This window comes from Caenorhabditis briggsae, assembly GCF_000004555.2.
Source record: "Caenorhabditis briggsae complete genome, chrI, whole genome shotgun sequence".
Lineage (NCBI taxonomy): Eukaryota > Metazoa > Nematoda > Chromadorea > Rhabditida > Rhabditidae > Caenorhabditis > Caenorhabditis briggsae.
The window spans coordinates 6,815,226-6,828,368 of record NC_013489.2 but is presented as its reverse complement, the minus strand read 5'-3'; the positions used below and the strand labels follow the sequence as shown (position 1 = coordinate 6,828,368).

General features: G+C 40.0%; 5 protein-coding genes across 5 annotated transcripts; 2 read left to right on the top strand and 3 right to left on the bottom strand.

The window, feature by feature from the left end:
* Positions 1–346: 346 nt before the first annotated feature.
* Positions 347–1,444, bottom strand: Cbr-dylt-1 (the record flags this gene model as incomplete). Its single annotated transcript, XM_002629815.1, has 2 exons — positions 347–417; positions 1,195–1,444. The coding sequence occupies 2 exons, from the start codon at positions 1,442–1,444 to the stop codon at positions 347–349; spliced, it is 321 nt and encodes a 106-aa protein (XP_002629861.1).
* Positions 1,445–1,795: 351 nt separating this feature from the next.
* Positions 1,796–3,570, bottom strand: Cbr-ttx-7 (the record flags this gene model as incomplete). Its single annotated transcript, XM_045236772.1, has 6 exons — positions 1,796–2,057; positions 2,207–2,318; positions 2,835–2,989; positions 3,043–3,147; positions 3,233–3,369; positions 3,493–3,570. 6 exons carry the CDS (start codon positions 3,568–3,570, stop codon positions 1,796–1,798), a joined length of 849 nt encoding a protein of 282 aa, XP_045097442.1.
* A 453-nt stretch (positions 3,571–4,023) lies between these two features.
* Positions 4,024–6,366, bottom strand: CBG21893 (the record flags this gene model as incomplete). Its single annotated transcript, XM_002629813.1, has 6 exons — positions 4,024–4,141; positions 5,232–5,369; positions 5,413–5,582; positions 5,629–5,882; positions 5,932–6,205; positions 6,250–6,366. The coding sequence occupies 6 exons, from the start codon at positions 6,364–6,366 to the stop codon at positions 4,024–4,026; spliced, it is 1,071 nt and encodes a 356-aa protein (XP_002629859.1).
* Positions 6,367–6,780: 414 nt separating this feature from the next.
* On the top strand, positions 6,781–8,369 carry CBG21892 (the record flags this gene model as incomplete). The annotated part of the gene is made up of 6 exons (XM_002629812.2): positions 6,781–7,098; positions 7,147–7,369; positions 7,423–7,646; positions 7,797–7,949; positions 7,997–8,068; positions 8,253–8,369. 6 exons carry the CDS (start codon positions 6,781–6,783, stop codon positions 8,367–8,369), a joined length of 1,107 nt encoding a protein of 368 aa, XP_002629858.2.
* A 483-nt stretch (positions 8,370–8,852) lies between these two features.
* Cbr-mrpl-13 lies at positions 8,853–11,308 on the top strand (the record flags this gene model as incomplete). The annotated part of the gene is made up of 3 exons (XM_002629811.1): positions 8,853–8,945; positions 10,740–10,991; positions 11,036–11,308. 3 exons carry the CDS (start codon positions 8,853–8,855, stop codon positions 11,306–11,308), a joined length of 618 nt encoding a protein of 205 aa, XP_002629857.1.
* Between the last annotated feature and the right edge of the window lie 1,835 nt (positions 11,309–13,143).

Here is a 13,143-nt window from a genome sequence, read left to right as displayed (position 1 = left end):
ACAATTCGGGAAGGGATCCAATGACACTGTCTTTGATTCGGTAGATCTAGGGGGGAAAGTTATTCATTTTAATTTTTGCCAGAGAGTTTCAAAAAAAACCGAGAAATCAAAATCGGGTAATAATTTAACAGAAAATGGGCGGGAGGAAAAGTGGGAGAGATAGACAGTTAATATAAGTTACTAGATACTTTTGTTTGGCTGATAAAAATGATAGCGGATGTGGGGGTGGACGGGGCAAAAAAACGATCCGTGGTTTATGAAGCTGCAATTGGCGGATAAAAGACAAAACACGAAATCTGGAGATAAGGGGAGGAGACGCAGAGAGAGAAACATAATTAGAGAAATTTCAGATAGCGATGGCGAACACGTAGACGATTGCCAGCATTGTCTTCGCTTCCCATCGATACATGTAGGAGGCTGAAAATTGAATTTTTGGATTTTGTTTGGCTGAAAATTTAAAAAAAGGTTTTAAAAATCGAATTTAAAAAACATTTAAATTTCATAAAACTTAGTTTAAAAAATTTTTCTGACTTTTAAAATGGGAGAAATCGAATTTTAGAAAATGACAAAAATCGATTCAAAAGGATACTGTAAAACCTGTATTAGAAGGACCGGTCCTTCTATTTTTCCAAGGTACCTCCGGAGGGCCCTTCAATTAGAAGGGGACCCTTCTATTTTTCCAAACCCCTTTTGGAGGGCCTTTCTATTAGAGGGGTACTTCTATTAAAGGGGCCCTGCTAATACCATACATGTGGATGGCCGGGCCGGGCCGCTTGCCTCAAAACTTTCGGCCCGCCTAGGACAACTTTTCGAAAATTTTATTTTTCGAATGTGCCAAAATATTTATAATGGCACCAATATTAATCCAAATGAAAACCATCCGAAAAAGTCAATTTAATTGAATTTTTAGCAAAAAAAACCAAACTTCATTAAGCCAAGGATGAAACTTCTTTTTCTAATTACGACTTCAAAACAGTTTTTGTCGACAGTATCGGCCTCTAGTGTGGATTTTCATTCACTAAGAAGAAAAACCATCTTGAAAATGATGATTCTCTCGAAATTTTCAAAATTTTCAAAAAGCGGGCCGGCCATGTGTGATTTTTTCCGGCCCGGCCCGCGGGCCGCTATCTTTTCCACAAGTATGGCTAATACCGATTTTACGGTAATTAAAAAATCAGCTAACAAACCACGCACAATCCGTAATCTTATTCCAGTAGGATATGGTGCTAACGTTGAGTCCCGAACCACTTGAGATCTGCAGGAATGACGAGGTGACGACGTATTTGTATGGTTTGCCTGCGGCCACAAGCTTCTTCGTGATCTGTTCGACGGCCTTCTGATTCCATTGAACACTATCTTTGTGCGTGTACGTCGCGTTCGCACCGACCGTCTCGTCGAGCACCTGCTTGATGATCATATGGACATCCTCCTCCGGCAGAGCCATGATGTTAAATATGCCTGTATAGGAAAAATGTCACGAAATTCGTAAAACTCGGAAAAAAAAATTCAAAGATAGACAAAACTCGGCGTTAACCGAAAAAAAATCAGTTATTGGAGCAGACACACAAAATCATGGATTTCATTTTAGATTATTCTCCCTATTGGGAATTGACTAGGAATATAAGACTGAAAATAAATAAAATAGGTATAAGCGAAAGCAATGGGTGTGAAAAAAGTACTAATCTCGAGAGAAAAGGAAATACATTGGGGATTGTTATGGAATGAATTTTATGTCACACAGAAAAAAAGGTTTAAAAATATGCATTTAGGCTTCCGGCTCCACATCTAAATGCATTTAGGCCTCCGGCTCAAAATCGACGTGAGTGAGACAGTTGGAAAGATCCTTTCCGAGTTGGGCGGTTCCAGCGCACAGCACTTTTCGAGACATCACATCGAATGGAGCGCCAGTTGGATCTGTGACCACACCACCCGCTTCGAGGACGATGACAGCTGGCGCGGCGACGTCCCACGCGTGGATTCCATACTCAACGTAGCCGTCACAGCTTCCCTGAGCGACCATCACCATGTTGATGGCGGCGGAGCCGAATGAACGGTGTCTGGAAAAATTGAAGTTTCAGGGAGATTTAGTAGAATTTTTTCGATTTTTGTTTGAAATTTCGATTTTTTTGGGATTTCAAAAATTCAGGCTCTCTCATGGCCCAATTTTTCCCGTCAAATTCACATTTCTAGTCCACTTATTTATTACCCATGACACTGCTTATCGAACATGACAGTCTTGTAAGACTCGACAAACGAGTTTTGCATGATCGGTGACCGTATCGAGCCGAGTTGAAGTATCAGTACACTGTCCGCAATTGCTGGAATTTTGCACAACGTCATCTTCAGAAATCAAGGAAAACAAATCAAGGAAAATTCGTGCAAAAGTCCAGTGCGGCAGTGTGTGATGGGTCATTTTTAGGGGATTTTTAGGTCATTTTGAAAAATTTATGAGAAAAACAAACCCTCGCACACCGGCCAACACCTGATTTCGCATGTTTCCCTGAGCAATGTCGAGCCAACGATCGCCGAATTGAACACGGTTGTGGAGGCCGAGCGATTGGCAAAGGACCGCTTTGGACATCACTTTAAGATTTTTTTTGGGAGGTGAAGAAGGAAGAGATTCCGATCGGACCGACCGTTTGCCCCTCAAGATGGCAGTGTTTGCGGACGCAGCATGTTCAACAAAATGCGTCGTAAAAAAATATGCTGCGTACGCAAACACTCTGCGGCATCTTGACACGCAAATTCACAAATTCCAAAGCCTTAACGTAGAGAAACAGAGAGGTGCGGGATGCATGAATGACATTCGAAGGATATGAAAACTCAAAACTCACATTCATTTTTCGACGCACGAATCGGAAATCCATTCTTGAATGCTCCCTTTCCAACTTGTGCCATATAAAGCTCATTGGTGATCGGATTGAAGACAATACCAGCACGCAGCTGCTTCTTGATAGCGAGCCCGACGCAAATGGCGATCATTGGAATTCTGAAGAGCTTTTAGATAGAAAATTTTGAGTAGAAAGTTGCTGAAAACTGTACCTATGTACAAAGTTAGTGGTTCCATCGATCGGATCGATGATCCATGTCGGCGCATCGGTCCACTCGATTTTGGCGCCACCGGCGACGGATTCTTCTCCGATGAATCTGAAAATTCGATGGCCTGCTCTCTAGTGCACCCCTTCGTTTCCATGGCATTGCGCTCATTCTAGTGTGACTAATTTCCCCTTACCGATGCCCTTTAAATCTGGCGGAGAGCCCTTCGATGAGCAATTTCTCCACAGCCTGGTCCGTCTCAGTCACCAGATCGGTGTTCGACGCCTTTGTCTCCACCTTGCTTTCCGCTGAATCGAATGCGGTGCGGACGAGCTGAAAATTTCGAAATTCTGAGGGAATTCGCCTTTTCATACAATTTAAAGAAATTTGTTTTTGAAGGACTCCACAGAGATCGCGGAATATTTGAGAAAACAAAAGAGAATTTTTGTTTCTTACCGTTCCCGCCTTCTTGACCAGCTCTAGAGCGTAGTCGACGAAAACTTGCTCCTCCTCGTGAATCGGCTCGAACACCATCTGAAAAAGCGAGAATTTCTTGTAAAAAACGACCTAAAAAGGGGAAAATCCTATTAAAGCACAATGAAAAGGAATAAAAATGCATTACCGCTGTGGTGGCATGCTAAAAGGCGCAGTCAATCTATTAGGAGGGAAGAATTTTTCCCGCTTCAGGAGCAGAGAGAAAAAAGGAGAGGAGCGAGAGAAAGAGAGATATAGAGAGTGGGCGAGCGCCAGGAGACGCAGACACGTTTCGAGTAATCTCTTCCCATGTTCTGTTCGAAAAAATGATAACGAGAGGAGAAAAAAAGAAACATTTGGGGGCGAAAAGAGAAGAAATGACACATCATAGTCTGATGCATTGCAAGTACATTGGAATGGGAACCAAGTAATAACGAAAGGAAGAAGAAGAGTGATTTGTTTATTTATATAATTTCAAAATCAATGTATATCAAAATGTATCCAATTGCAAAATCATCCAAAGTAAACCAAATCGACATGCTCTCGCCATCCCTTCCGCTCGATTATTCGCTCCAAATCGCCGTGCGTCAAGTCTAATTTGACGCAAACCACTAGTGGCGGCTTTGCGGTTCTGGAAAATGGGAATGGGATTGAGAAAAGGGCTGAGAAAGGGTGGTTTCTTCATAAAAAGATCATACAAATGGGGGGAAATAAATCGAAGGGGAGTGGTCATAAAGTACCTAGCTAATCTTGTGACCCGAATTTCGAAATTTTTATGTGGGATTTCCGGAAATTGGCCAGGGATGTTCGGAATGGCCTTCTCGAAATTTCTCATCAAAAAAGCACTACACATTGGAAATGACAGACGAAAAACACAAGCAAACTTTTTGCGTGCTCCTTTGACATACTGTTGTCCAAATTTTTCTCTATTATCGAGAATAAAAAGCTTCGGAACTATTTATTCCGGTCGGAATTTCCCAGTTTCCAGAAACCTGACAGTAAGATTTCGAACACCGGGTCACAAGAAATCCTCGGAATCCCGAAATTTCTGGAATACGAGGTTTGTGGGATACGGTATATTTAAAGGAGGACTCCGACCAAAAATTTTTATTGCATGAAAATGTTCAAAAAATTGTCTACTTTTCCGATATTATAGCGAAAAAATTCGAAAAAATCCGAAATCCCCGAAAAATACCGTTAAAAGCAAAAAAATTTCAAAAAATAGTTGCTAGGAGGGACGAGGATTTTAATTCCCGCGCAGTGAGAAACCTAGGCCACGGAGGTTGATAGCCGTTTTTTTCAAGTGGCCGACAGTGGTTTTTTACGTTTTCTACCTGCCGGACATGAAAACCGAAAAAAATCCGGAAAAATTTCCATGTCAGAAAGGCGCTATGATGCCGTGGCCTAGGTTTCTCACGAGCGGAAATTCAAATCCTATTTTTTTCAACGCCGTTTTTCGCGGATTTAGGATTTTCTTTGATTCTTTTCTCAATAATATTAGAAAAATACACATTTTTTGAAACATTTTAAGGCAATAAAAATTTTTTCGGAGTCCCCCTTTAAAGACGCATGCGAAAACTCCCCTTGCGGGTCTCGAGTGGAATCACATTTTCTGCGTTTTTGAAGTTTGTTTGTCAATTTTTCAAAATTTTTTCGTGCTTTATTCATGGGAATGTAAGATTTCCAATCGAAATTCGATAAAAAATTCCGAAATTACGCACTCAATATTCACAATCGGCACTTTATGCGTCACTGTTCGTGTTCTCTCATCAAACTCCTCATGCATTCCTCTCCCAATTTTTGCCTCATCGATATCACAAAACTCGCGGACCTTCGTCTTCTCGTCATCATCAAGAGACCTGGAAAAATTCTCAACTCTCAGATTTTCTAATAAAAAACTACTTGAAAAATCGTTTTCCCTGTTTCCCAGCACTCCAAATTGTGAACTTGTCCCATTTAGCAAGATACTGCTCTTTGAGTCTTTGCAGTCGGAAATTCCAAATCGTTAGCTCGGTGACACTATGCGACGCACAGTTTGGATGGTACCGGTACATGACAATGCCTTCGGGGACCTAGAAACCCGAATTTTGAAACCATCCCGAGATTTTCATTTGTAACCTTATCAAAAGCGCACTCCGGGATGTCTAGACACTTGTAGAAGAAGTCGAGATCTTCTGGGAATCCTACTGAAACATCTGTTCGAAATCCACCGACTTTATCAAAAAGAGATCTACTGATAAACCAAGTTGGTGCAACTAGTGTTGGTCCATGTGACGTATACACTTGCTTTCGGATCTTCTCCCCAGTCATCGAGTTTGCCCAATTTGTGTATCTCGTAGTGGAGCCATCGGGAGTTCTATGGAACTGACCGCCTGGAATTCATTTTGCCGCAATAAATTCTTTTTCAATTGAAAATCACACCTACAAAAACAAAATCATCATTTGGCTTGGAGAGCTTCCTGGCGAGATCCAACTGCGATTTTATTCTATTTGGAGCACTGACGTCATCTGCGTCATTGAAACATAGATATTGGCCTTTAGAAGAACGGACGGCGCAATCTTTAGCTGCTCCAACACCGCCAGGTTGTTTGACATGGGAAATAACCACTTTCATGCCCAGTTCTTCAAATTCCAAGCGAGCGTTCTCCAGAATTCTGACTGTGTCGTCAACACTACCATCGTCGGCTAAACATATCTAGAAAACCATTGTTGTATTTGTAACGAGATGTTTAGAAAAACCTCAATTTTTGTATTCTCCGCTACTGCTGTCTGTGCTAGCAGCCCATTTAACGTCTCTCTCAAGAACTTCTCAGCGTTTTTAGCCGGAATGATGACGGAAACATCGTACGGAAACATCGTACGGATGAAAATGCCGAAAATAAGTTCAAATTCTACTCTAAAGAACACGCACTAACGACACTCCGCCTATCCCGCCTCTGCGTCTCTCGATTCTGCACGCTGTCTCGCGCCATCTAGATGCACTCCTCACCCTTGTGTTTTCCTCGTTTATTTTTGTTTTCCCTCCATTTTTGTGTGCACTGACCCAGATTTAATTACATAAACTATTGATTTATTATCTTGTTTTTCAGCTCAAAAACTAAAATCAATAAAAATCGGAAGACGACCTCCATGATCATTATCAAACCAATTCTGACACTTTGCTCATTTCTGCCTTGATTTCAATTTTTAACGAACGGGTTTTCTTCTTGATACAAGGTAAATTTTATTTGAAAAAATATACAAAAATACAGATAGAAAACCGCCCGTAAGATGTTACAGATGGTCTCGTCAGAAATGGATACTGCCATAGAGGCGCGGTCGATAGCCACGTCTCCATTAAGCCAGAAAATCTCTCCATTGAGTCAAATACAAAAAGACAAGCTGCTAGTCATCCAATGGGAACATCTGAATCTCTATAAATTTTATCCGATGGCATTGTGCAGTTCGTGGACAATCAGATGCATGCTTTATCCAATGTCCGTTGTGAAAAGCAGGTTACAGTTACAACGGCAGAATAATGTGTATAATGGAATGCGAGACGCTTTCGTCAAAATTATCAGACACGAGGGTATCGGAGCCTTGTATAAGGTTGGTTTTTTAAATTTAAAATTTCAAACAAAAAAAATCATTTCCCAGGGTTTCTGGATGACACTTCCCCAACTATCCGCCTCATTTCTCTACTCATCAGCGTATGAACGTGTTCGTGACTTGCTCCAAACCCATCTCCATATCACTAATCACTCTGTAGTATCCGCGCTGGCGGGAGGCATCGCTTCGCCGTGTGCTCAACTCATTTTTGTACCTACAGACATTGTAGCTCAACATATGATGGTTCACAACAATCCGGAAGCGTTTGGAGGTAATTTCATGTGTAAAAGTGCTCTAAAAGTAACTAAAAGAGGTTTTTTCCAGGAGGAAAAAAGAATATCCCAGTGGCAGATGCGATCCGGAAGGACGGTCTGGAAGGCAAACGTACACTGGGACTACGAGTGATTCGAGCAGTTTATAATGTTGACGGAATCTCTGGATTCTATAGAGGATTCTTGTCAGCCATCATGCTGTACATTCCGTCGACGATGGTCTTCTGGTCGACGTATTATAACTCGCTGGCGGTGTTCAGAATGATTCGAGAGAAGGTAAGCATTTTTGACTTTGTGCAAGATATTATGTAGATTCACATAAAGATGAAGAAAAATAATTTTCAACGTACACCACCTTTAAGAAAATGGGTCGAATTTGGCTGAAAAATTTGAAAATAGACTAGTAAAAAATCCTATATTTTCCAGGTCACCGAACTGGAATACGGTGTGAAACCAACGTCTCCAGCTGAAGTCGATGATCGGAATCTGTTCTTGGATCAAGCAGTGAGCGGATCGATTGGAGGCGTCGCCAGTGCGATGGTCACGAATCCGTTGGAAATGCTGAGAATTCGGTTGCAGGTAATTTGAAATTTCGAAATTGGATTTTTTCAAATTCGGTTTTTCAGGTTCATCGAACGACATACAGAGAAACGATAGTGAGGTTGTGGAAATATGAGAAATCGCAAGTTTTTACAAAGGTAAGAGATTAATTCTCAAGTTTTCAACCATTTGAGCACTTTTTTGAAAAAATGCAAATTTTTGAGTCTATCTGGGTGTTTCAGAGCTAATAATTCAAATTTTCAAAGATCAATTCTTTGGTAAACAGTTGTTTTTGAAGATTTGCTGAAGATTTCCTCCATAAAAAATCTCCTTTTTTTCCAGGGTCTCGCTCCACGAATGGTGAATAACGCGCTCTACTCGAGTCTCGTAATGCTGGCATATGAGAGTGTGAAGCGATTTTCAGTGCTGCCCGAATTCAAAAACAAGATCGTCTGGTGATATCAGAATTTCCTCATCCAATCAATTTTTATTGCTCACACGTGTATTTATATAAGAAGTCACCCCCCCCCCCATTTTTCTAGAAATTCGAATTAGATTTTTTGTCTGAAACTGTGTTCAAAGTTGTAAATTTTTTGTGTTTGTGTGTGTGTGCTATAATATCATATCTCACCTATTCAAATGCCGATTTCCTAAAAAAAAGCTCTATTTTCTGAGCACTTTCTGTCATTTCTTACTCCGTTTTTTTGTAATTCTTCTTCCATGCTTTCTCTGATTAACACTGTCTTTTGTTCTGGTTTTCGGTCCCTACCCCCGAGAAATTCTTCCTCTCTCTCAATTTTCGAGTATAAAAACAGATTTTTTTCCTTCTTTTTTTCTCATTCTTCCCGATTTTTTTTGGTTGGTTTAGCCGATTTATGTACCTTCTCGTGGCCTAGAAAATGCAGAAACTCGGCCAGGAATTTTCGGATTTTTCCTTTTCAGATGTCGTTCCGACGTGGGGTTTCCCGGTTCGACCGGGTCAATCAGTGGCTACAATTTTCGAGACAATGGCACGTGATTGACGCGAATCAACAGGTAAACATGGGAGAAAACATACTTTGGTGTATCAAAAAAAAACAAGTAAACATGTTGGTTTTTAGTATATTTAGTTGATCAAAGGTGGTTTTGTTTTGTGGGGTTTTTAGGGACACTGAAATTCAGAATTCCGAAAAATTATCTTACAAGGGAAGTGTTTTCAGAGAGGCGTTGAAAATTTGCTCAAAATTTCAGTACTGATAGTTTGAGATATCCGCAACACGATGACGAAAAAATCTAGGTCATAACCCCACCAGGAAGCTGAAAAACTTCGTCTGAAAATTCTGCCCGATTTGGGCGCGCACTTTCCCCCCTCTCCTATACGCCCTCCGCGCCAGAGGAAAATGTCGGTTGTGTGGTGTAGCGGTAAGAGGGTAACTCATTAGGTGAGACTCCACTGGTTCGAACCCCACTGTGGTTAACATTTTTTTTGTTTTTTTTTCATTTTTTTCTAACAATCAGAAGTTATCAGTAGAGCATGGATTTGTATTTCAACTCGCAGAAAGTTCTGGAAGCAGCAGAAAATTGCTATAAAAGGCGATTTTTTTTTTCATTTGTTCCTTTTTTCTATTTTTTTTCTTCGTATTTATAGCTATTATTTGTCTAGCTGATGTCGAAGTTTCGTCGCATTTTGACATACATTCTGGATCTGGGAGTCAATCCTAAGCGTCAGCCATTGGATGAAGAGGATCTCAAGCTCGCGGCTTATTTGATTGACCTCGGTGAATCGATCGATAAGGGAGACTTTGATATTGAAATGGAACAGCACCTTTCAAATTTTGAAGACGATCTACAGGATTTGAGTAAGTTTCAGTTCAGTGAATCATTACATATACATATGTTACGGTTAGGTTGGACTCCAGAGGACGATGAATGCGACAAAATCCAAATGTATCCCGATGTTGTTCATCTTCCTGGAAAACCAAATATGATCCAATTTGCGAGCTCGAGAAGCTCGAGAAGTGGGCCCGATATGCTTGGGTTGCAGCTGGATACGATGTGCCCCGTCCAGCAAGTTTCGAAACTCCAGCACAACTTCTGTTTCCACGAGGTGTCGCTGGAGATTGTACAATGCATGGTTGCTCCAGCACATCGTTTGTGAAGTGTCTCTATTGTGAAAAATTATTCTGTTTCGAACATTTTGTCATTGACCATCACAACTGTTGATTGATTTTGATTTATTTAATAAAATATTGATAAATTCAGTACCTCTATATCTTCGAAATATTGAAAAAAAAGTATGAAAAAAAAAACAAAAAAAAAATGTTAACCACAGTGGGGTTCGAACCAGTGGAGTCTCACCTAATGAGTTACCCTCTTACCGCTACACCACACAACCGACATTTTCCTCTGGCGCGGAGGGCGTATAGGAGAGGGGGGAAAGTGCGCGCCCAAATCGGGCAGAAGTTTCAGACGAAGTTTTTCAGCTTCCTGGTGGGGTTATGACCTAGATTTTTTCGTCATCGTGTTGCGGATATCTCAAACTATCAGTACTGAAAACACTTCCCTTGTTAGTAATTTGAATTTAGAAAGTTTTCTTCGGCTGAAATCCGAAAAATCACAATGAAAACGAAAACGAAAAAAATAGCTGCATAGAAATAAAATAGGTTGGTGTGAGTCGACGTGGAAATCGATCAAAATCGGTCTAAAATCGCTCGGAAAATTGACCGATAAGTCTCTAAAAATGATTCATAATAAACCTGAAATTGGTCAAAAAATGGTTCAAAGCAAACGAATAAAGACTTCTAATAAAGTCCAAAATCAGCAGTCCAAAACCAAGTTTCGAATATTCAGGATGCTGAACTACTGGGTGACAAGGTGGCTCGCTATTTGGCTGGAAAACACAAACCAATCTATCATCCGAAGACTGATTGTGGTGATCATGTGGTGGTGACGAATTGTAAGGATATTGCGATGCAAGGATTCGATTGGAAGCACACAATCTACAAGTTCAATATGGAGTATCCCAAGAGTAAAGCCGACATTCCAGCGTGGCAGATCCATGAATACGATCCGTGTCGAGTGGCGTTTTTGTCGATTTATAGGGTGGGTATCAGCTCTCTTGGCCTAGAAAATTCAGAATTTTTCAGTCTCTCGGCAACAATCTTCTCCGACGTCGTCTGATTCAACGTCTTCATCTGTTTCCCGACTCGGAGGTGCCAGATTTCGTTCGAAAGAACATTGGATCCCAGTTGAGACAAGTGCAAGAAGTGGTGAAACGAAGCGATGAGTATACGGCAGAAGAGCGTGCTGCGTTCCCGAGGGTTGTGAAGTTTACCGAAGGACACGTTGTTGATTGGGAGAAGAGTATTCCGAATCCAGGAAGACACACGAAACCAGTACCTGGGCAGAAGGACAAGTAATCGGACAGATGATCTTTTTTCTAAATAGATTTTAGTATATACTTCATTGTTGGTTATCTTGTTGATTGTTCGAACAGAAAATTTGAATAAAATCATAAAATTCGAAAAAGCGAAATTTCACAACCAAGAATATCAGAATTTTCATAATCAAAAAAATCGGAGACGATTTTAAGAATAACGAAATTCGGGAATTTCAGAAACTTTTTTTTCAAATCATGACTCCTGCAAGTTTGAACATATAGAAACTGAAATAGCGGTTTTTTTTTGGAATTTTAAATTTAAAGAACTTCTTTGAATCTCTGAATCCAAATGGAAGAATACAGTAACCGGCGGTAATATGATGAGAAAAAAAGTAGCTCTGGAAGAGAAACACCGGTGGCAGTGGCCGAAGGTCCCATAACGAAAACTACAGTAATCTGGAAGTGCTAAAAAGGGTAAAAAATGTTCTGACGGAATCAGCTCTAATGATATTCAACTTCAGAACTTCAAAAGTCCCGAATGTTTGAACTTCTGGAATTTAGAAACTCCGATTTTCAGAATCTAAAGAATTTAGAATTCGAAGTTTTTGGAGGTTGAGAATCTGTTCGAATTGTTATCAATTGGAAAACTAGGAAGTTTTCAAATCTTAAAATTTATATCTATGAAAACTCTGGAGTTGTTTTAAAACCGCTTCTTTTTCCGGAAACTAAAAAAAATGTTTTCGAAAATAGCCAATTTTTCTGAACTCCAGAAAGAATAAAATTTGATAAATTACGAATTTCCTAATGAACGAGCATATCGAACATCTAAGATTCTGAATAACCGTAGTGAGAACATTACATTTAGAATGATTATGGGCTTCATAACGAAAAAAGGGATATTGGAGTTCGGGGTGAATAAATGATTTTTGAAAAGAATCCACTGGGTTTCGAAAGAAATTTAGCTAAACCCCAAGCCACCAGATATTGACATAATTGAACACAACATGGATTTGATGAAGTCTAGAAATCAAGACATTGATGATGATTTTCCATCGTCTCCTCACCATAAAAGTCAATATTTTAAAAGAGTAGCAAGGAGAAAAAACAAGATAAAAAGAGGGACAAGAAGAGTGGAGGTTATAAAAATGGAACTCGACAGAATAATGGAAATGAGACTCCGAAAAAGATGAGACGGTCCAGCTCGACAACGCCTACAAGAACACCAAAGCAGCGACGAACGTCGAGGTGATTCTAATTTTCGGAAATCTTTTCGAGAAAAATAATTTCAGCCGAAGCATGTCTGAAGAACGTGAGCAATTGTTTCCCCGCCATCATAGCAAAAAAAATGGATAGATTGGATACACTGAAGGAGACATAAGGAGACATTACTTTTTTTTTAAATGTGTTCTAATTTTCGTCTTTTTTGCGATATAAAACCTGTTTTTCTTTAAATTGTTTTTTTCGTTTTTTCCAAAGATCGTTCTATTCCGAGAGGACTACACGAGGTTTGATTTTCTAGTTCAGTCTGAGTGTTAGTCCTCTCGGAAAACTTGAAATTCGAACACGAATTTTTATATTTTGCAAAGATCTTGTTTTTTCTCTGATTTTCAAGCTTTTCAGAATGTCAAATTAATATTTTCTAGTTGCTTCTGCATTTTTCAACAGATGCCTCCCTTTTTGCCGTATTTTTGCTGTTCATTTGGTCATATTAGTTATGGGGTTATTCATGTAGGGAAAATATGTATTGAAATGCATTTCCGCGCCCTCGAAATTCAATGCATGAGCGTCGCGAAATGTATTTCAAAGCATTTCGCGACATAACTGTAAATGCATTTCAATACATGGGGGTACGACGAATTCGAACGTTTTCAAATT